This window comes from Sus scrofa, chromosome 2, assembly GCF_000003025.6.
Source record: "Sus scrofa isolate TJ Tabasco breed Duroc chromosome 2, Sscrofa11.1, whole genome shotgun sequence".
Classification (NCBI taxonomy): Eukaryota; Metazoa; Chordata; class Mammalia; order Artiodactyla; family Suidae; genus Sus; species Sus scrofa.
Genome location: NC_010444.4, coordinates 103,716,233 through 103,737,872, shown reverse-complemented (window position 1 = coordinate 103,737,872; position 21,640 = coordinate 103,716,233). Strand labels below are relative to the sequence as shown.

The 21,640-nt window shown below is 38.6% G+C and overlaps 1 protein-coding gene across 1 annotated transcript; it reads right to left on the bottom strand.

Moving 5' to 3' along the window:
- On the bottom strand, positions 1,786 to 21,142 carry LOC100511185 (2'-5'-oligoadenylate synthase 3-like). Its single transcript, XM_013994999.2, has 9 exons — positions 21,067 to 21,142; positions 20,356 to 20,535; positions 19,415 to 19,600; positions 16,642 to 16,832; positions 13,552 to 13,712; positions 9,407 to 9,531; positions 5,404 to 5,593; positions 2,609 to 2,818; positions 1,786 to 2,112 (listed from the first exon to the last, which is right to left on the bottom strand). The coding sequence occupies exons 3-9, from the start codon at positions 19,530 to 19,532 to the stop codon at positions 1,956 to 1,958; spliced, it is 1,152 nt and encodes a 383-aa protein (XP_013850453.2). The 5' UTR covers positions 19,533 to 19,600; positions 20,356 to 20,535; positions 21,067 to 21,142; the 3' UTR covers positions 1,786 to 1,955.

Here is a 21,640-nt window from a genome sequence, read left to right as displayed (position 1 = left end):
AGGCAGAAACATAAATCAAACCTACTAGGCACAGGGGTAGTTTATTGGCTCAAAAAGGGGAGTTGATTGACACAAAAGAGTCCCAGGACAGTTTTTGCTCCAAGTACATCTGGATCCAGGAGCACAAACCAGAACTTGATCTCTCTCATGATTATAGATGTATATATATGTGCACATTCATGTGTATCATTGCTCATTTCTCAAACCCCCTTTCTTTTTTGTTGGCTCCATTTTCAGTCAGGCTCTCTTCCCTTGGAGCAGAAAACTGGTGACCAGCAATTTCATTCTTACATCATAGGAGAAGGAGAAATCTCTTCCCAGAGTTCAAATCCAAATTCTAGAAGTGAATGCTATACTGGTGTTTCAGTTGATTCAATCGCTGGGCCCACCTAAATGACAGACCAAGTGGGGGAGGAGCAGTCACCTGAGGTAAATAGGGGTTCAGTTACCAAAAAGGGGAAAATGTGGCCATTTCCCAAGACATTTTTGAAACTTTCTCCTCAGAGACAGAGTGAACAACAGAAGAAATGCAATCTCCCCAACCATTAGTTGGGGGAAAGGATTCTAGGTAGAGCAAAAACAACAGATGTTTGCTATGAATACATTGTACCATTTCCAAAAATCAAATTCATCCTCAAAGGACATATTTTGTCACCATTAAGGATGTTCAAAAGAACATTATCCCCTGGAGGGGAAATCCGAAAGTGTTTCCAGACCAATCACATCACTGGCATAAACGTACAGGTTCTCTGAGGACGTGCCTGAAGGGTATGGCACTCATTTATATGTAAGAGTTCTGTTGTGTGGAGAAGCCTAATCACTGGCATTACTCTGCAGTCACACTTCATATATCTTCAGTGCTGATGAATTGTTGCAATGCAAGTGAGTCGGGAAATTTCCTCTGGTCTATTTCTGGTGGGCCCTGGCTTTCATTATCAGTGGCTGCTAATGCTTTTAATAGAAAGGAAAACAGTTGATCCCAACAATTAAAAACAGTTGTGGTAAACTGGACAGTGCAATTGCCTGGGTAGTTTGTTTATTCCTACTCAGGACTGAGCAATTTACAACCCTTAAATAGGGCTCATAACTCTGACCCATGAGTTATGACACAGATAGTCATAAAATGATTTTGGAAACAATTTATTCTGAGGCAATGCACTGTGTGTCTCCCAGATACTTCCATTTTTCAGTTTAGCCATTTGTTAGATAATGTCTGGAAGTCAGTTGGCAGTACTAGTACAAGCAAATTTTCATAGGGAAATTTTGAAAATATAGGTGACCCAGGAAAATACCAGACTGCCAGGAGAGCTGAAAAGGCAACCTGAAACTAATGAGCTGAAACTAATGAGCCAAAACTAAAAAAATGGAAGCTATTTTACCATTTCGGTTAACCTTCTTTCAATGGATCTGGGGATTTTTTGTTTGTTTATATGGCCACTTGGATTTTTTTTTTTCTTTATGTTTTTTTGGTCACAAGGCCACCACAGCAAATAAATCCTAAAAGTGGAAGGGGAATTCAATTCTCTAAAAGAATGAAACAGATCCTTTTATCTTAAGTAATGTTTGTTAAAGATGGGATTCAATAAAGTAATGAATTAAGATAAGTTTTCTTGGGAGTTCCTGTTGCTCAGTGGTAACAAACCCTACTAGTGTCTATGAGGATGTGGGTTTGATCCCTGGCCCCGCTCAGTAGGTTAAGTATCTGGTGTTGCCGTGAGCTGTGGTAAGCTGTGGTATAGGTTGCAGATGCTGTGGCTGTGGTATAGGCCTGAACTGCAGCTCCGAGTCAACCCCTATCCTGGGAACTTCCATTGCCACAGGTGTGGCCCTAAAAATGGAAAAAAAAAAAGTTTTCTTCATACTGCCTTTCATCCAGAGTGTTCCTCTTGGCTACATGTTTTGCATTCTTTTTATTTTCTTCATAGAAATGTAAGGACAGTAGCTTCTTGCCCCATTTACCAATCACTTGTGAAAAGCCAGGGGGGCTCAGCTCTCACCCTGCTGAAAAGAGGCTTCAATAAGCTGCATCTTGCCACGTGGGCAACTTCATCCCAGGCGTTACAGGTATCACACACGTTGACAGTAGGATTTACAGGGTCTAAAATGAATGGCCTAAAACAAAACAAAACAAACTCCAAACTCTCCATTTCTAAACCCAGTTTCAATTTGCTATATAGTTAGAAGAGGATAATGTACAAATTAAAGGTGGAATTCTGTTAAAGAAAGGACTCTCTGGGAACCATGGGAGTGAGTCCACAGAGAACTAACCACACCTATTAAAGAACAGCCACTTTCCTCTGACCCACCAATTCTGACTCCCTCTCATTTTCCCTTTTCACCTGAAGGGGCTTGTCTTCTCTGGATTCAGTCTCCAATTTCCTCCTCATTTGTTGTCTATGTCCACATTCAATTCATTTTAGTCAAATTACTCTCAATTCACTCTTTAGAATTAAAGTTCAGTGAGAAGTAATTGAAAGAAATTGACTTTGTAGTAATCAAGGCTTTCTCCTTTTCATTGAATCCCAATAAAGCTACTGTTAGCTCCAGATTTTCTTCCTTGATAGCAAATCTGCTTCTTATATCCTAAAGGCATAGAGAAGATAGTTACCTTGTGTGTTTCTGGTTAACTTTTACAAAGATGGGGAACTTGCGATGATAGTGGCTGTGCCAAACAATGTCAATTTCTGCATATCGAACCAGAAGTTTGAGAACTGCCCTCATTCCCTGCACCAGGCTGAAGAACAAGGGCTTTTCCGCCCGTTCCCAGATGTGAATGGTGAGGAGCTCCACTGCGTAGGAGGAGGGAAGTCTCCGGAATCTAGACACATAGAATGAGGGGTTGTACTTCTTCTCATTAACCCAGAAAATTGAGACAAGTTTATTCAGTTATGAGAAAAATCCAAGCTCTAATGGCAATTTGCAGAAGAAGAAATTCTATTTCCAATCTCACTACTTAACCAAACAATAATATATTTCCGCCAATCAGATTGGCAAAAAAACAAAGAATTATAATACCCAACATGGGTGAGTTTGTGAGGAAATGGACACTCTCCCATGCTGTTGGCGGGACTCTAAATTAATAGTCTTTCTTGGAGTCAGCTCTATTAAAATTCGATATGTTCCATCCCTTTGACCCAACATTTTTCGCTTCTATAAATTAATTCTGTAGAATCTTCTACAAGTGCTCAAAGGTGTACACAAAAGGATGTTTTTTGGAGTTTCCGTTGTGGCTCAGTGGTTAAGAACCTGACTAGTAACCATGAGGATGTGGGTTTGATCCCTGGCCTGGCTCAGAGGGTTAAGGATCCAGCGTTACCGTGAGCTGTGGTGTAGGTCACAGACAGCTCAGATCCCATTAAAGCTAAAGATTAAAAACAAACTCAGGAGGAAAAACACAACACAATAGTTTCAGGATTTCATGGTGGTTGATATCCAAATATGTGTTTTTCTGTGTTGCCGTTTATTAGCCACAAAAATCTCTTTTGATGATATATTGAAAAGTCATGCAATTTTCCCTCTGATAGAATGGTAACATTTTCTTACTGTTATATTAACCATCTATTTTACTTCAACAACAACAACAAAAATAGAAAAAAATTAAAAGTAGACAAAATATCTTGAATGAATGAAGAGCAAACCAGATTTCAGCAGATTAGTAACTTAGTTCCTATGATTTTCCCTCAGGGGTTGACACCAATGGACAAAGGACAAAGTCCATCTCTACTTTAACCATCTGATGCTCCCAAGTGCCCAAAGTAAGCCAGGGTTGAAAATAGCAGATGCTTTCACATTTTATGAAATAAAGTTGAGAGGGTGGGAAAAGACTTAATAAGCATTGACCTGTTTCACTTCACATTTTTATAGCACGTTTACATATATATTTATATAGCTTGATATGTGTTCATATTATTGTGTCCTCTTTTAGTCATTTTAAATTGTTCATGTAAATCTTTTACGTAATGTCATATTTCCCAAACTTGTCTTAAGTAGCAGTTCATCATATTTATATAAGTTTATTTGGTCTTCGGGGAAATTTTCATTCCCAATTTTCATTATCTCTAGTAGCACTATTCTAAACTTATACAAATTACTTTTTTTTACTTATTTCCTTCGAGGGAAGTTTATCTAAGTATTTCTGAACTCTCTTTTAAAATCTTAATTTCGAATATTCTTTTTATGACATATTTTAATATAAATGGCCTCAACTCTTTTAAATCTAATAATAAGAAATATTTTTGTTTTATTTTTTACTTTCACTTTTTTTTTTTAACTTAGGGGGAATTAACTTGACAAATGGTTTGAATATTTTAAATCCTTAACACATAATAAATACTTAATACACATTACCAGATTACTTTCCCAAAATAGAAAACCAATTATCGTATTGGAACATATGTGGTCCAATTTCCACACAATACCACCTTTTTAAGTGTTAGAATTACTGTTCTGCTACATTAAAAGATAAGTTTCTTCTTGCAGACCTATAAATGCTCTCCACTACCAAAAAAAAAAAAAAAAAAAAAAAAAGTGTTAGATTTCAAAACCAGGCCTGTCATCTGACCAAGTATCTACTCAAGGCAGGCAGCTTTATTTCTCTTTTCCATTTTCACTAGTAAATTTTCACTGAACCAAATGAGAGAAAACATATAGAATGGCTAAAGATGCTTCAATATAAGAGGTAACTATATAGGATTAATGTATGTTTTTACAAAGTTACTAATGTTACCATCAATGTTAAACAAAAAATATACAGAGAGTAAACAGAGTGTGTGATTCAGACGAACAAATCAAGATTATTAGCAACCTTATACAAAGATGAGGAAGGCACATTCCTTGTAGAAAGTGGTCCCATGTCTGCTATTTCTGCCAAATGGAGATTTTATACAAATATATCCTAGTTCTCTGTTTTACCCTCACAATCCTTTTCCATAGAATGAGCCTGTTGCTACCACATTGAAGGAAAGATACTAAAACATGCACAAATCAAGTGCTAAGGAGCCCCCTCCTCTAGAGGATGACTCTGCTCTGTTAGAACTGGCTACAGCAGAAGGAACACTTGATGCTTGAACATTAAACGTCTCCTTCCAATAGTGCTAACAGATTCAGTTTTCCTTTTCTGTGCCTTCCTTCCTTGCACCAACCCATTTGGTTATGCCACTGAGTATTACGGTTTCTATTCTTCGGTTCCTACCAACCATGATGTTATTTTTGAAATAATGTAATCCAGATGTTTATATTCTATAACAGCCCTCCCCCACTCCCTGCCCTGCTCTCCCTCTCCTTCCTCTCTTTCCCTCTACATGTATTCCCTCTGCCTCACGAAAGAGGTGGGAGCTGAAAGAAGAAAGAAAAGGGACATGACAAGAGGAAGGCTCACATGGTGTCCCTATGTGAGTTACGTACTTATTCTCCTCCGTGGGGTTGGCAAATGATGTCTTGAACCAATGTATCATTAAGCGAATGAGCTCCTTCACCCTCACAATAGAGGCCTTGATGAAATCCACTTGGTATGGCAAGAGGGCCAAGGCACACAGCTGGGCCTCGTCACTGTCATTACAGAGGTACAGTTTGCGGTAAAGGTGAAGTTTTAAATCTGTTAACACCAAGGAACAAAGACAACTGTGAGACTTTCCTCCCCTTCTCCTCTCCTGGTTTCTTGTGGTATAAATGGGCTATGTTGTTCTGATTAATTAGACCTTAAGCATTTAAAACAAAACTGTTTCTGTTTTTAGGAAAGTCATTCCAGTTTGTTCAAGCAATTAAAAGAGAAAGCTTCAACATTATGATGCCAGAGCAGTTCAAACTGAGCAAATCCTGGTACAAGAAAATCTTTCTCATCCAATGGGAAAGATTTTCTATCAGCAGAGAAAGTTTCTCAGAAGCAAATTTCATTACTGTTTGCAAATATCATCTAGCATATAAACTGAATGTCATTATGCTCTGTGCACAATAACCTATATAATCCCTTCTGTTTAATATCTAAATTGTTACTATCTGCAGGAAATATTCTACTACCTGGACACTTGAAGGAATTGGTTATATTTATAAAGACAGAGATGGCTTTAAAAGATGTAATTAAGTTACATTGAAAACAAATAATCTACGGCAGATAATGTTACATTAATGGGAGAGAAAAACTAAATAGCAAGAATGATCAAATAAACATCTGTAGCTTAATACTACAATCTTATAAAACATCCTTAACGCAGGTTGTGCTCATTCTTATTGTATGTCATGTCAGTCTAGTGTGTTTTCTCCATTATATAACTTTGATGTCATGTCAACCCATTAATACACAGGACCTACACAGTAGGACAGACCTGGATTTGCATCCAAGCTCTTGCACTTACTAACTACGTAACTGTGAGCAAGTTGTATATTTTCTAAGGCTCAATTTTTAAAATATTAAAACTAGGGTAATGTCTTCCTTTCAGGTTTGTTGTATAGATCAAATGGGATTCATTTAACCAGATTAATTTTTGAGAATTATGTATGGCACATAATAGGTACTGGATAAATCACAGCATTTAAAAAAATAGGCTTAGCAAGATTATCAGAGAAGACGACTTACTAAAACTTCAAATTGGGCTGAATCCACACTCTCCTTCCTACTATCCCATCTTATCTCAGAGTTCCCCATACCTCTGCTTAATGTAGAAGATATTCTAGTAAAATGACCTATTTGTGTGTCTCTAGATTATAAACCCCATGATATCTTCTTCATATGTGTACACTAGTCCTAACTCAGTTTCTAGAACATGGTAGGCATGCAATTCATTTATACTGACAAATTCTAGCACAACAGAAGAGAATTTTAATATGAGCAGCACATTGTCCAACAGTTCTGATTAGTAAAAGAACCAGCTCAAGAAAGTCAACATGTTCCTCTGGTGTCTGTCTGAGAGAGGGTAGGACCAAGGTTATAGTCATTCATTTCCTTAATTCAATACATATTTATTGAATAATACGGTTCTAGGCACAAAGACAAACCTTATCCTCAAAGACCTCAAACTGCAATGGAAAGCCAAATCTGTACACAACGACAATACAGGAGGATCATGCTCCAGCAGCAAATAACAGAAGAGTCCATGGGAAAGCTGAATAAGCAGGTCTGGGAAGGATTGTTTAGGGAAGGAAGTTCACTGGAGGTGTGCTGAGTTTTGAAGGGTAAGCAGAAATTTTCAAGGCAAGGTGTAGGATGGAGCAGGTTAAGGAAAGTTTATCAATAGAAACAATGTGCAAAAACATGGAGATCAAGGGAAATATTTAAGGGTTACTGGCTCGTGAATCTTTTTTCTTCCAAGTGTGAGCCCCAAAAGAGCAAAAATATTGAGCTCCTACCTAATTCATTATAATATTTAATGGTACATGGTAGATATTCCAGAAAAGATAGTTGAATATATAAATGAATAGATCAATGAAAATTCTTGATACCTATTGCTAAGCCAGAGCAGGGTCACTCTTCATGTACTGGCTCACAAGTTGCTGTTGTATTTTCAGTTCTGCCATTTTGTAACACAGATTATATAAATGTTTTAAGTCAAACAGGAGCCTAGATTCAACTTCCAAATTCTCTGGAAAATACAGTTACATCTATGTAAATCACTTAGTCATCTGGGTCTCTGCTTGGGCGACTGAAACAAAATACCATAGACTGGGTGGCTAAGACAACAGAAATTTGTTTTCTCATAGTCTGGAGGCTGGGAACCTAAGATCAAGGTGCTGGTAAATTTGGCTTCTGGTGAGAGCCCTTCTTTTTGGCTTGCAGATACTGCCTTTTCACTGTGTGCTCATGTGGCTGAGAAAATCCTCCTGTGTCTTTTTCTGCTTACAAGAACATTAATCCCATCGTTAGAGCCTCACTGCCATGATGATGTCATCATAACCTAATTACCTCTCTGAGGCCTCACCTTCCAATACCATCTTATTTGAGGGTAGGGCTTCAAAATATGAATTCTTGGGGCAAATCCATACCAGGGCCTTCATATTTTTGCCTGGAATGGAAATACTCTATCACTCTCTCCCTCCTTTTATGAGCATAATTAGATTTTATATTTCATATCTAACTCTAGATACTATCACAGCATCTTAGGCATAAAAATAACATCACAATGACCATAACAGTGTCATTCTATGACTCTGTCCTTATCACTTTTCACTTCCTTTGAGGACCTCCAACTCCCTCCAAGTCCTCTCCTGCTTAGGTCCCCAGGGACTATCTCATGTGTGCTTGCAGGCTTTTACTTTTTGTACCACATGGTATCTGCATCATCGTCTTCTGCTCTTTCGTGCTGTGTTTGATGCCTTCTGTGGCTGCAGATACCAGAAGCGTTGATGGTCCACCCAAAAGCAGTAATGCCACCAATAGTGGAGATGCCTGCCAAAGGCACTACTCCTCCTTCCAGGACTAGAGAACTAAGACTATCAAAGAGAGAGGCCAGCACCTGCATCTTCTCAGTTCAAAGTGGGGGTGGTCCTCTTAGCTGCTCAGGCACACTGGGCCCCTTCTCTGCATGTACGTAACTTCAGAGCTGCCCTCTGCCACTCAGGCTGAAAAACTGTGCCAACTTGAAATCTGGCTGCCTTGTAGATACCCAGGAAATAGCTCTTCTGGTTTTTACTTAATTTTTTGAAGTGTTTCTCCCAAAGACAGAGGTATGAGTCCACTGATGCAAAGTCTTAAACACCTTCAACAATCTGTTGAATTTAGACTGAAGTTCTGTTCCTAACCAATCTTTTCCACTAAAGGAGACTCATCTAACCTCCTGAGTTAGCCAGATGGTGGCTGAATCCCAGTGCAAACTCAGTTTATGCTCAAATTGGAATTCCTGCTGCAAGAAGCAGTTCTTTGTAGGCCAAATCCACATTTCTTTTGTGTTCTTTCTGCACTCCATTATCCTAGACAAATAGTAAATTTAAATTAAATTAAAAACTGGTAGCAGAGTTACTGTCATGGCTCAGCAGAAGTGAATCTGACTAGGATCCATGAGGACACAGGTTCAATCCCTGGCCTCGCTCAGTGGGTTAGGGATCCTGTGTTGCCTTGAGCTATAGTGTAGGTTGAAGATGCAGCTCAGATCCTGTGTTGGTATAGCTGTGGCAGAAGCCAGTGGCTGCTGCTCTGATTTGAACCTAGCCTTGGAACCTCCAAATGCCACAGGTGCGGCCCTAAAAAGACACACACACACACACACAAAAACTGGTAGCATAAGAATGACTGGTATTAATGCACTGCAAGAAAAGAAAAATACTTCCTAAAGCCAGTGAGTGGCAGTTCTATTGCCAGCAAGCTGGTTCTGAATGCCCAGCTCAGTACTGTGTTAGGATGTGGTCAGTCCTCTATAAATACATAATGAATGAACAGCCATTTTAAAGATTTCCTGTGAAACAAATCAATCAATCTTACCTGTGGAAGGTGTAGGCCCCAGCACATCATAGTAGGCCATGATCTCAAAGGAATGGCTGTGAAGACTTTCAGTGCATAAATAATTGAATCTTAAAGACAGTGATGTTCTCTTCCCCATTAGGATCCTTGGAAAAGGAACATGATATGGTGAGAGGTAATAGAAAGAGAAAAAAGAATACATGAGATGATTTTTGACTGTCCTTCCACTTACACAAGCCCTGCTGCTCTCTTGGCTGTTTCTTGAACATGACAAGGGTGTTCCCTTTTCAGGACTTTTGCAGTTACTCTTCCTACAAAACTTATCTTCCATGGCTGGAATTCAGGTCTCTGCTGTACCATTTAGTCTTTTCTGGCCACCCTTTAAAACAAGAGCTCCTTCCCTAGTTCCTGTTAGGATTCAGTCTCAGGGACTAAGGAGACAAGGATTAAGGGAAAGTCCTCGATGAACATATTAAGCTACAAGAGTGGCTCCTCAGCTGCCTACTGGCATCACCTGGGATCTTCAAAAAGTATTGATGGCTTGCTCTCACCTCCAGACATTTTTATTTAATGGATATGGGGTGTTACCTGAGTGATCAGCTCTTACAATAACCACTTAGTAAGAAAGGGTATACCCTCTCTGGAAAGAGAGAACATCAAATGAAACATCTAAGATTTTTAACGCACAGTGTCCTGCTTTTAATCTTTAAAAACCACTAGAAATTCTAAGAGGACTATACGTTTTAAAACTAAGATAACAAACTATAGAAACAGACCCCATAGGTGATTCAAATATTGGCATAAGTAGATCAAGACTTTAACTGATTAACATGTTCAATAGAATAGAGGAGTGGAAAGTAAAAGTAGACATAAAGATAAAAAATTAAACCAGAGTTGAATTTTATATATATATTTTAAAAGAATGGAAAAAATAATTGAACTTGAGTTTTATAGATAAATTTAATAAAATTAGATATAGCAGAAAAGAGAATTAGTGAAATATAACACAGATCAATAGATATTACCCCAAATGGGGGGGGATATATATAAACAAACTTTCATTTAAATTGAACAGAGTGTTCTGAAATGTTATAACTCCTCTTTACTTTTTTTTAATGTCAAGAATATGAAGTTCTAATTGGCTCCATGTACCACAAGAGGAATACTTTAAATCGTTGTTAAGTTCCCTCCTTTTTACTTTTCTCATGAGTATATCCTTCTCTCTCTCAGTCAGGGAGAGTGAGAAGGAATTAGATAAGCCAGTAGCGTTAACACTTCTGTTACACTTTGTAGGCAGATCTTGCTGTGCTCAACGTAGTAACTATGTTTGGGAGACATGGTCCCAGGTGGGAGAAGTTTATACTTGCTGTGGATACCAGGGGGCTTAAATGAGGTATCATTGAATCAGTTGTGGGAGTTCAGGTCACCTCTAGAATGTAATGAGAATCCCTGCCCTAGACTAACTGAACAGGAACCTTACTGTTCAATGAGTATCTCAAACATTTTGGCTGTTGTTATAAGTGGAAAAGCAGTTTGGGGTCCTAGCAGTGCTTTGTCATGAGTCCTCAGATGATATATTGGCCACTTGCTATTTCATGGCAGCCCCATCCATGGACATGTCTTATCTTGGCTATGCCTTGTTAGGACAACTCCATGTCTGGCAATATGGCTTTAAAAGGACTATTTATCAGAGAAGAGCCTTAAGATGATATGACCTGATAATACAAAGTTAAAGAGAGATTCTTGTTTTAAAGACCTCTAAATCAAAGCAGTTATAAATAAGAGCTAGTGGGCAGAAATCCCAGTTACAAACATTACTGTTAAAGGCATGACACATTTTTAAAAGCTCAGAATATGTTTCCCCATTGTGGTTTTCAATAATAAACACACTGGTATGTGCAGAAAGGAATACCCCTGGCCTGTAAATGATTTCTAGTACCCTGGGCTTACTGGGCAAACCTCCTGAGGTTTCATTTACAAACAGGGTGCAGAAAATGACTGACATTGAACAGTTGCTGTTACTGGTAGGTTAAGATATGGACTAGTTCCAAGGGACAAGAAAGGCTTTTCTGACACCCATCTTTCAAAATGAAGTAACTGAAGAGCTTTAAAAATAACAGCAACAAACAATATATCACCAAAAACCAGGTATCAACTGAAACAATAAACTTCTTTACTCTCTCAGTGGGTGGGAGTCAAAACCAACTGTCAGACTCACATATCTGCTTCTTTTCCATTTTTAATTCAATTTTCCTTTCAAATGAGTCATAGTATGGTCTTGGTTGCTCTGAGAAGCAGAGAATAAAGCCAGAAAAAGTGACTGCTGCATACAGATAAAGTACAAGAAAACAACCATGGACAATCTGCCTCCTTTCTTGACTTCACAATCCTCCCCCCTCAGTCTGCCTTAAAGTCTCGTTCTTCCGCAAATACCCCATTTTTTTTTTTTTTTTTTTTTTTTTTTTGGCAAAGGAATTGTTCAGCAAAACAAAATATGGGACAAAATATATTCTGGGCCAAATTAAAATCATCATAGCCCCTTGAAAAATCACTCTGAGAAAGGGAAAAGGAATAGACATATAAGAGAGGCAAAGGAAAGGATGATGGTTACCTGGGAGTTTGATTCAACTTTAAAGGCTTTTCAATTAAATTGTTTAAGGAGTTGAAAGAATGGAAAGAACAGAGCTTAGAAAAATGAGTTTGCTGGTTTTTAGGAACAGTTGAGCAAGTCACCGAAGGTTTTCAGAGTTGTTCTTTTCTTCATGGGTTTTACTTTAAAATTTGTCCCAGAAATCTAACAAAATAAAAACTTAAGCCCTGTTTTGTCCAGGAGAAAGATGCCTGCCTGAGATACAGAGAAGAGGAAAAGGAGTTAAGGAGAAATCATCTCTTAGGGTCTTTAACGCTGGGTGGGCAGGGATTATTGAATTAGGACATAACAATGAAGAACAAAGATTCTGATTCTAAATAAGGTCACCAGCGAAAGGGTATACCCTCATTCTTATTTTTAACGTGCCTTTAGGGTACATTAACTGTCCTGTTTTGATAAATAATAATAACAATGATATAATGTACCCTATAGTTTACAAATTTAATGGGGGGAAAACTTGGAAGAAGCAATGGGTAAAAATGAAAAACACATTCTCCCATTTCTTCTTCTTCTTCTTTTTTTTTCTTAAAGGTGGTCTTTCCCTGTTAGGAGTAATCGTATATGAAACTCCAGCATTTCCCTTTTTTGCCTTTCCAACCCCAATGTGCTTCATTATAGCCACCATCATGCCATTCATCTGACGTCTTTGCTAACTACCACAATTTAGTAGGTGTTCGGTATTCCTGAAAGTAGTGTTTTTCATTAAAAGACATATTCAGGCTAGTTCTCTATACTCATTTGAGGCAAGGGCTAGGCAATGAATCTATTATTTAAATTAATAAACAGTTCTGAGACATTGTTTTAAAACACTGATCTTATTTTAGAATTGAAGTGGCAAACAGCCTGGTATGTTTTTCTCAAGAAATATGTTTTATTCACTTTACGACATAGTTATTTGCATTTTTCTTCATCCACAATTCATTTAACTGAAAAAAAAAAATAGCAGGAGATGTAAAAATGAAATAGAAAAATAAATAACAACATGTCAAGGCTTTTTCTTTCTTTTTTTCTTTTTGGAGCTTATGGGAAAAAAAAAAAAAAAAAGATAGTCCTGACTATTCAGCACTAGAGGCAAAGAGACTTTGTGTATAATGTCAGCAAAGCCATTTCAGCAAAAGACCCCAGGACATCGCTGAAGGGAATGTTTATCAGACAAATGTGTCTCAAAGATTCTTCGTTCCTGGAGGCACCTTTTCCAGCCCTTCCTGTTTGCATTCCTCAGAGTCAGATTTCAGCTAAGGGATGGAAATTAAATAAAGGTGCATTGGAAAAGACATAATTAGTCCTTAAATCATAGGATCTAGAATTCATGAAGTTTCATTGAAATTTTAGCTTAGAAGTCTTTAAAAAAAAAAGCCTCCAGGGAAATCACTCCAAGTTTTCTCCCAAGAATTTAACGTTAGCATATACAAGTAATTATTACTCAATAATGGTCTTCTATGCTAAGCTGAGTTTCCTTTAGCAGTCTTTTCCACCTTTGAAATAAAAGAATTCACAGAAACACATTCACCCAGACCTGTTCCCCTGTGAAGTTCGCTTCAGGTTTTCCCTCAGAGCCTCCAGTCCTTCTCTCAGTTGTTTCTTGGAATGGTTCACACTGCCAAACACATCACTGAGCAACACGATGTCGATCTCAGAGCATCCTTGAGTATCAGTCCCCTTTACATAAGAACCACCCTGTGAAGAAAAGAGGCAACCATGTGGGGAAAATGTCTGCTCATCTCAGGGAAGGGCAGATGCCTAGTTGTAGCATTTTTAGGGACCATTAACATCGTGAATAGCTTAAATATGTGCAGTTTATCCTCCCTCCCCTCCCCCTCCCCCAAAGATAGGAGAATAAAGTAATCTGTCTTGGTCTACTGAGAATTTACATTCAGTTGTGGAAAAGAAAGCATAATTTGAAAAAAAAAGCCTGAAAATCCTCATGAAGAGTTAAAGCTAGGAGTTCTCACACTTTCTGCTTAAAAGCCACTTAAGCGGAAAGACAGAAAGACGGTGAGGAATCTGAAGGCAGGAATTAAATTCATAGCTACAGGAGTTCCTGTCGTGTCTTAGCAGAAACAAATCTAACTAGTATCCATGAGGATGCAAGTTAGATCCCTGGCCTCACTCAGTGGGTTGGGGATCCAGCATTGCTCTGGCTGTGGTGTAGGCTGGAGGCTACAGCTTGGATTCGACCCCTAGCCTGGGAACCACCATATGCTGCAGGTGTGGCCCTAAAAAGACAAAAAAAAAAAAAAAAAAAAAAAAAAAAATTCCTCACTATACACGTAGAACGCAGCCCAGCCCTCAATGAACACCTGGTTGGGCAACCTGGGGCACGAGTGCCCTGAAACAAACCATACCTGTGTGTTAGAATCTTAAATGACTGGTGTTTCAGGAGAGTGTTAGTTTGCTGTGGTTCTAAATAGATCAAAAGTGATTTAATAAAGCATTCTGTATTTGTAATTAATGAGAATTTATTTGAAATTTCTTGCTAAATATAATTTTATAAAACTCAAAACTTTAAGTAATTAACAGCACATCTTTGTCTTCTTTAACACTCAATAAAAAACATTACGTTGCACGTTCCCAAAGGAGGCTCTTCAGCAGTAAAAGAAGCTGTTACCTGTGATTTGGGAAACATTATATTCAAATGTTTATGATTGTAAAAGCAATCTGTCAAAGGTATACTGTGACACATAGACTGAGAAACACACTCTCTCGTGAAGGTAGAAAGCAATCTGAACCCTGTACCTTTTATTGTATGTTAATTTCTTAAAGATTTCCAGCAATGCATTCACTCAGACACTGTGTGGCTGGCTGAAGCAAGAAATATTGTGCCATTTTTATTCTTGATACTGACCTAGCCTGTCCTGGGAGGAGGCTGAGCTCTGGACAAAGCATGGCAGCTTGGTCAGAAGGGAGAGTTCATGGATTGTGGCAAGTATCTACTACTAAAGAAAATCAGGAACAAGTACCACCTACCAACAAGAGCAGGGTAGGTCAAGGGGAAAGGGCATGTGTCTTTCTCCCACTTCCTGGAATCCCACTTTACAGCAACATTTCCAAAAGGGAGAGCCACAGTGTACCAAAAGGGTTTAGTTGCAGGTAAGAAAAAACCAGTCCAGTTACTTTAAGCAGAAAAGGATTTAATTCAGGAAATCATTGGAACAGCTAGAAGAACAAGCTCTAGATTGAACTTTTAGAAATGACTTTCAGAATAACACTACTGAGTTTTGAGAACTCACCTGCCAAGGGGCATGTGGACCCAGCCACAATCAAAGAGCCTGTTCTGAAAGCTGTGATGGCAAGTGTGGCTCAAGGACCATGCTGCCTTAGTTCACATCTAGGATTCAAGAAGCTGCCTCTGCAATTGCGCATTCCAGAGCCCCCTGCCCTACTGTAAATCCAGGGACTGGAAGTCATTGCCAGAACTCTCGGCTTCAAAGTCATCCTTATCGTCTACATCTAGATTAGCCATACTGAACCTCGCTCCTCCAATTTAACTTGGTTCTGGACTCAATCTTGCAGTAGTGGAACTAATTGATGAAACCGATTTTGTCATAGTGGTAAGGGAATATGAGAGATGTAGTTTTTAGTGCTTCCTTAACCTGAGAGTTCATAATATGCTAACATGAACAGTCAGTCTCCAAGAATGGAGAATAGGACACAGGATTCTGCAACTTAATCATTGGCCCTTGTTTTTAGCCGGCACCTTGCAGGACTGGAATAGAAGTCTGGCTCCCAATTTCTATCTCTGTGACCACGCCTTGTTTCTGTGGAAGAAAGTACATTGTTTCATATTCAGGCTTTTCCATAGCTATGTTAGCTAGAATTTAATCATATGCATAAATCATATTTGTATTAAGTTACATTAAAAGTTATTTTTTATTTTAAATAAACATGGCCTAAAAGTAATTTTGTAAAAAATCATGTGTGCATTTTAAAATGAAGGAATGGAAAAATTATAAGAAAAAAATGCCCTCAGAACTATATCCTGTATTTTTTTCCTAAACACTGATTAGATAGTATGTTGTGGTGATACTACATTAAAAATAACAACGATAGAAGGGAAACCACACCATCGTTGTTGTCTGGATGCCTTCCTTGTGTTCAGGCCGTTTTCCTTCAAGGAGATTTTCACAGAATGACCCTGCATTCTGTGGACAACCATTCCAGGACACAGTGAATTGTCTTCAAGTTGACAGGGAGCCCATCAGCAGGGGACCTAATTACTTCCACAGGCATGTTGCTGAGGCATGAAACAGCGCCCTGGGGGACAGGCTCACCTCCTATGCCTGAAATTCCCTTAAGCATTTACAAATATTGGTCAAGTGTGAGCCAAGTCCTTGGCCCTGCCAATGTAAAGGCACTTTGGCCCCTTGAGCAAAAACTGCCAACCTTAATGGGTTCCAGCTGTCACATGGACGAGTGCCTGGCCCTCCAGCCTGCAGCCTGCCCTGGCATTTCAAAGGGCTTCTGGCAGACCCATCACCCCATACAGAAGGTGAAGCTGGCCTTTGAACATGTGGCCCTGCCTGGTTGATGTGTATCACCTCCAGGAGAAAGGAATGCCTTTCTTAGGGCTGCATGGCCCGGCCTGAGGGCTGGGGGTTCAGATTACCTGGATCACTCGGGAGATGGGTACCGGAAAGCAACCCTGGATCAGCTGGAGGAAGGCATCTATTTCAGCCACACAAGCAGCTCTCTGAGAACCTGAGGCAGGGTGGATTTTTTTGTCTGCAAATCTCTGTAGTTCTTGGGAACCTTTACATTCCAACATATTATGAGGTGAAAATCCTGTGGACATTTGGGCTGCATAAAGAAATGATCGATGTTTGTTATTTACTGCATAGAAAAAGATGTGTGTGTCTAGGGCAAGAATCTAATTTTGTATGCAAATCATGTCTAATTAATTATAAGGACTGGCTTTTTGCGATCAGGGAGACCTACTCTCTCTGCTGGTAGAACATCAGCTGACTTCACTCCCTCTAGGCTCAGCTGGCATGTCAACCGTTAGTCTCAACAAATAAGTGGCTGAATTTCTCTGAGATCAAATGAGAAATTTACCAGTTTAACTCAATAGTCATTCTTATGTCAGAAAAAAAGTCTTTTCCCCAATTTATGGATTATTTTAAGTTTCTAACTGAAAAATATGTTAACCAATTTCAATAAAATGATCCCAGAATAAAGAACTCTAAGTTAAACCATCTATTTTGAAGTGTTAAACTGTCAGCCGACAGGCCATATTCTACCAGCAGAATATTTATTTTGCGCCTGCTCAGTGATTTTAAAAAGGAGAAATAGGCAACAGCTAGAAATTAGGAGGTAGTACATTTTAAAAATGGGGACATTAGAGGGATGTGTCTGTGTGTCCATGTTTTAAGCCAGAAGAGCTGACAAGACTGACCACACCTTTTACAGGAAGGAACTGAATAACTAAACTGTTAGGTTTAGTGAATGGGGCATGTGAACTAACTGACAATAGACAAGGGAAGAGGCATACAAATTTTATTGATGTTATTTTATTTATGTGCATAGAGTTCTTTATAGAAAAGAAAAGAAGACTACAAAGAATCAGATTCAAGTACTTATATACCCCTGTAACAAAGGACTCTAAGTTATAAAGAAGTGACTAGACAAAGGCAAGGGGATTTGGGGCTTCTAGGGCCCATCAGTCGTGGGAAAGAGACTAGAGAATATACAGAGGGAACTAATGGAAGGTAAAAGTTTTTTTAAGTAAGGTTTGTCTGTACAGACTGATGTGCTGACTCCATGACTCCAGAAATAAGACCTATTCTCCTCAACCTGGTACAGGAAGGGTTGAGGATGGGGAAGGGTAGATGTTATGCTCTGCTTTTAGGCAGAAAAGGGGTGAGCAAAGAGTTCTTCTTTGATCTGCTATTTCTCAGTTGCCTTAAGCTCAAAATTATCAATATGCCAAAATGGCACATTTTGGGGGTTGTTCCCTTCAACAACACAGAAACTTCCATAACTTTTTATTTTATTTTAAAAAATTTTTTAATTTTATTGTCCTTTTTAGGGTTGAACCCGTGGCTTATGGATGTTCCCAGGCTAGGGCCAAATCAGAGCTATAGCTGCCAGCCTACACCACAGCCGCAGTAATGCCAGATCCAAGCCACATCTTCGACCTACGCCACAGCTCACAGGAAATCCAGATCCTTAACCCGCTGAGCGAGACCAGGGATAGAACATGTTCTCATGGATGCTAGTCAGATTTTTTTGGACTGAGCCTCGACAGGAATTCCCATCTTTTTTTTTTTTTTTCCTAAACTTTTTAGATCTCTCTCCCTCTTTCTCTCTCTCTCTCTCTCTCACACACACACACACCCCCCTGAGAATCAGCAATAATAAAGCAACTCTCATTCAGGTTTATAGAAAAAATTCCTATTATCACTGAGAATTAATTTTATAGTGGTCTCTTGCAGAAGAGGGCCCAAGGGCCTTGAAGAAGAATTCACTAATCCTTTCTGGGAATGAACATTTAACTGGACTTTCCTTTTTTAAGCACATATGGGACATTCACAGAAATTGAATATATAAACTTGACATGTCAGAGAACTGATATCACACACATGACATTTTCTGACCAACATGCAATTAAATGAGAAATCAGTAACAATAAAAAATACCTCATACTTTTAGTTAGAAATGAAAAACATACATTTCAAGTAAGTCATGGATCACAGAAGAAATCATAATGTAAATCAGGACATAGTACTAAACAGGAACAAGACATTTTATATCAGCACTCAGGGGAGACAGAGCCCTTGTTAAAATTTCACCAATTATACCAAATTAACAGATTAGGGCTTCTTTTCTAACACTGATTCTTTTGCTTGCAATATAGTAGCCAATTTTTGTACACTCTTTAGTAGTATTTCATTTAAAAAATGATCAATTTTCAGTGACTACTTTGTATTCAGAGTCAATTACAGTTTCTTGGAAAAAATTTAAATTTATTAAAAGACTTTCATAGAGCAGCAACCACCCATTAGTTTAGAGGACATAATCACAAAAATGAGAGGAAATGGTATAATATCTTAGTTTTGTGGTTATTTTTTGATGGGCAGACCATCATCTGACTCCCACCTGAATCCTGAAACTCTGACTGGAAGTCCCCAGAGTTGTGCTTCTCTGCGGTCTCTTTGCACAATGTCTCGGTGTCCCAGTTTCTCCTCAAAAGAGGCTCTGCAGAATTACCCTCTCCTCCTGCCATTCCAAGTGTATTTAGTTTCAGGCCACATCCTAGTTCTATCCTCTCTTTTCTCTTTTTGGAAACAATCTGTTTCCACAACCTGGAGAAGGGAAACCACAGTATGGTTCCTATGTTGTGTGAACACCCACAGAGGGAAAGCACCCAGGATCTCCTTTACCTCTTTTACTGGCTGTGAAGTGATGCTCTTGTCTTTCATGGTTCTCCCGACTAAGGATTGTTCCAAAGTGCCTACAACACATTCTACAGGATTTTGATATTTTTGTAGCCTTATGCATTATATTCCTTTCTTCTAGATTTACCCAGTTTAGCTGTGTGTCTCCATGGTTGACCTGTGAGATATAGACTGAGCAAAAGTAAATACTTAACACAGGAATTACAAAAGCTTTTTGAGCAATCTGCCAGATTTCATTTGACTTCTCAAGAAATGCGCTCATTCATGGGTCCGGTGAATTCTCATTCTGTATTCTCAAAACAGAACAAAATCCATTAGTTTTTTTTTTTTCTTTGTTGCAGATGGAAAACTGCAATAGATTAATAAAGTGAAGAACCATGAGAACCACAGTGCTGAAAAAATGATCTTTTAAAAAGTACTAGGTTTCATTTCATAAAATCAGAAGAATGAGACCCTAGCTCTTTTTCTGACATTTACTTTCTCAGGCCTTGGGCAAATCAGTCAGCTGAATTGCATCTTTGATTACTCATTTGTAAAATGAGGAGGAGGAAGGAAGGAAGGACATTAGTCTGCCTCTAAGGTCACACTGAAAGTGAAAAATTCCAGGACTGTGAGAACCCTATCCCTAGATAAGTCCTTTGGAATCATAACTATAATAATAGCAGTGTCCTGGGTATAACATTTGTGTCCAGGGAACTCTGTGGAGTGTCCTTCACAGCAGCCCTGAGATGGCCCTTTATAGCTGAGAAGACTGGGATGGACAGCTTTGTCCACTGCATGCCACCCATGGCCTCGGGTCATGAGTTTTAACTTTTCATTTTCTGTTAATAAATCTTCATAAGAGACTTAAAGCCAATGGACAAAAAGCATGAATATTTTAGAAAAAGTGGGAGGTTCTCAACTTCCTCCCATGTGCACCCAGGTACCTTGCTGTGATCTTGGAGCTTATCCCCCGGGACTTCTTGGCCACATTTTTCGCAGTGAACTTTTCCAAGATGCTTCTGTTGAAAGTGATACCTCAGAGCCGTGCAGCTCACAAAATCACTCCCACAGAGCTCACAGTTGTACAGTTTAAGAGCCCACATCCTTTCCCAGTGATTTAGATCCTGTTGATGCCAAAATAAATAAATAAATAAATAAATAAATAAGCCCTTTGAAGAAAATCTAATTCCTCACTGTTACCTACGATAAAGATAACATTTTCTCTGGTGTGCTAATTTGTGTTCTATCACAGGAATGTTTTCCAGGAAATGTATTCCTCACCAAAATCAAGCATGGTATCATGAAAATATCCATTTACATCAGCTGCTTGTAACCTAAGTTTATAAACATTAAGGAGGCTGTAAAACCAATAAAACAAATGCAAAATTTTGTGTATATATGAATATACATACATTTTTCTAATAAGCGTTTTCAAATGGATCTAAGATCCCAGAGATATTAACTGCTGATTTAGATAGTATCTTCACTCAGGGACTCTCAGAGCCTTTGTTTCTTCCTTTTTTACCACCCAATGAATTCCTATATCTGAGAAAATTATCCTGAGTGATGATTTCTACATATCTTTCAAATTAACTCTCGATTTTTTCAAAGTTAAATAGTTTTTTTTTTTTTTAAAGAAAAGTAGAAGTTTATACCAAGAGACGCAGTCTGGAAGAAGATGTTGGCAAAGTCTAATCTTCAGCTGGCTGCTTCTGAAACTGTTGATTTTCTTGTTGCTAAGTAACTCTACTTGCATTTGTAATAACTTGTTTGAAGCTTAGAGCTCCTTTCTCAGAGGTAAGAATTATGGGATTTGTAGTTACCAGTTTCTAAGCAAGTGGTTACATTACATTTTTCTAAGTATACTCGCAGATTATTTTGCATCTGCTGCTGTAACAGATTGCCACCAACTTTAGTGGCTTAAACATATAAAATTATCATTTTATAGTTCCATAGGCCAGAAGTCTGATGTTGGTCACACCAGACTAAAATCAAAGCATTACTCAGGCTGCATTCCTTTCTGGAGGCTCTGAGTAAGATCTATTTCCTGCTTTTTCCAGCTCCTAAAAGTGACACACATTCCTTGGCTGTTGGCTCCCTTCCTCTGTCTTCAGAGTCTGCAAAAGCAAAAGGGATCCTCTTCACATCCAGCTATTCTGATATCCTCTTCTCTCTCCTTCTTCCACTCTGAAGAACCCTTGTGATTCCATTGGGCACAGCTAGATAATC

Coding starts and splice junctions, on each gene's coding strand:
- LOC100511185 (XM_013994999.2), bottom strand. CDS start 19,532: ATGCATAAGGCTACAAAAATATCAAAATCCTGTAGAATGTGTTGTAGG. Junction 13,713..16,641: donor CCATCTCCCGAGTGATCCAG/GTAATCTGAACC, acceptor TTTTCTTCACAG/GGTGGTTCTTATGTAAAGGG. Junction 2,819..5,403: donor AACCCCACGGAGGAGAATAA/GTACGTAACTCA, acceptor CTATGTGTCTAG/ATTCCGGAGACTTCCCTCCT.